Source organism: Apis dorsata, unplaced genomic scaffold (genome assembly GCF_000469605.1).
Source record: "Apis dorsata unplaced genomic scaffold, Apis dorsata 1.3 scaffold_541, whole genome shotgun sequence".
In the NCBI taxonomy this organism is placed as follows: domain Eukaryota; kingdom Metazoa; phylum Arthropoda; class Insecta; order Hymenoptera; family Apidae; genus Apis; species Apis dorsata.
In genome coordinates, this window is record NW_006263761.1 from 202334 (window position 1) to 203985 (window position 1652).

The 1652-nt window shown below is 29.4% G+C and overlaps 1 protein-coding gene across 1 annotated transcript in view; it reads left to right on the forward strand.

Annotated features, from left to right (window-relative positions):
• The window catches only part of LOC102681090, a 144177-nt gene extending 142556 nt beyond the window's left edge, over window positions 1–1621 (forward strand). The window contains exons 22-23 of the mRNA XM_031512985.1: window positions 159–566; window positions 1314–1621. Of these exons, the coding sequence (XP_031368845.1) occupies window positions 159–566; window positions 1314–1349 (444 nt within the window). The 3' untranslated portion in view covers window positions 1350–1621. The remainder of the gene's footprint in view (window positions 1–158; window positions 567–1313) is intronic.
• Window positions 1622–1652: the final 31 nt, after the last annotated feature.

The following is a 1652-nucleotide window of genomic DNA, read 5'->3' on the forward strand; positions in this document are numbered from 1 at the left end:
AAAATTGACGTTTACACATTTCTTATAGTTTAATTTAACAAAAAAAAATCTCTTATAACGTATCAAATAACGTTTCCTTTCGAATTATTCGAACTATTGTTTGAAATATTTCTTAATATCTGTATCGATATAATTTTTATATAAAAATATTTTTCCAGGTGTCCGCGACGGTAACTCGTCAAATGGACACCGATTCAACGTTAGCTCGTTCCTGCGGCGAAACTACGGTAGAAACAGCAACGAAAGTGTTGCGAACCGGGGATCTCCAAGGTGACTTGTGCTCTACGTTGACTCGTTCCTGTGGCGAGACAACCATCCAAGCACCGACGAAGCTGTTGAGGCTCGATTTAGGCGAAGCTGGTTCGACTCTGGCCAGATCCTGCGGTGAAACGACGATTCAACCGTTGACGAAAGTCGCAGATACTAAAAGGAATAGCGTTAAGGATGCCAGAGATAACAGAGACACAAGAGACAGTGCCAGCGAAGGACACACAATGGCCGAGAGGGATCTGGGAAGCACGCTGAGACTTCCGGCGCAACATCCGCCTCTTTATAGCCCGGACAGGGTGAGTTAAGAACGAAATTTGAGTTTTATATTTTTCTCTTCAATTTTGTTCCTTTTGTTTATGTATATGAATTATAAATGATCATATAATTGAATAACTAATTGAAGATAATCAATATGAAACATTAAAAATGATATGATTAAAGTTTTTAAAAATATTAATGTATTAGATGTAGAAACACTTCGGATATTTTTAAGAACACAATATTTATTTATCGCAAAGGAATATATTTTTTTTATAAACTTCTAAAATGAATCTGTATTAGAAGTAATTAGCAAGTAAAATCTGCGTATAATTGCAATATATTTCTTCATTTCTTCTATATCTTTCTATAATATAATATATCATATATAATATAAATGATTTTTCGTATGCAATACTACAAAAAAATTTATAATATATACATGAAAATAATAATTTAATTTATTTGTTAACTGTACATTAATTTAGATAAAATTTGATTTATATTGATTATAGGTTAAATTTTACTTTTATTGAATAACTTCTAAATCGTCCAATAAATAATTTCAATTTTCTTTCCTTTTTCACTTTTTTAGTTTGTAAAATAAATTTTTTATAATTCTTTCGTAATTAATAAATTTATATTCATTGATATTTTTTTTTTTGAATTCCAATTTTACATTTTTTCTTCCTTCTTATATCAATAAATCTTCAATTATTTTTTTTTTAATTTTAATTTGAAACAATTTTTTACGAATATCTAATTATGAAAAACAATTTTTTCAGACCAGCGATCGAGAATCAAACTTTGACTCTCTCTAGACACCTTATGCAATTAATAAAGGAAATCCGACGGAGGATTGTGGATGTAACCGCTGGCCGGCTTCCACAAGTTCGCTAACCGAGCAAGTAAAATAAAAAGAAAAATCTTTTTCATCGACGCAACTGAATCGAAGAATCTTACAACTTTTAAACAAATTATCCTGACAAATAATCCAAACAAATGAATCAGGAACTTTATATCTTTAATTATTCTCTCATTGAGAAACTTTAATCGTCTATTTTATTAAATTAAAACGATATTTATTCAAAGGAAAGCGAAAAAAACATATATATATATATATA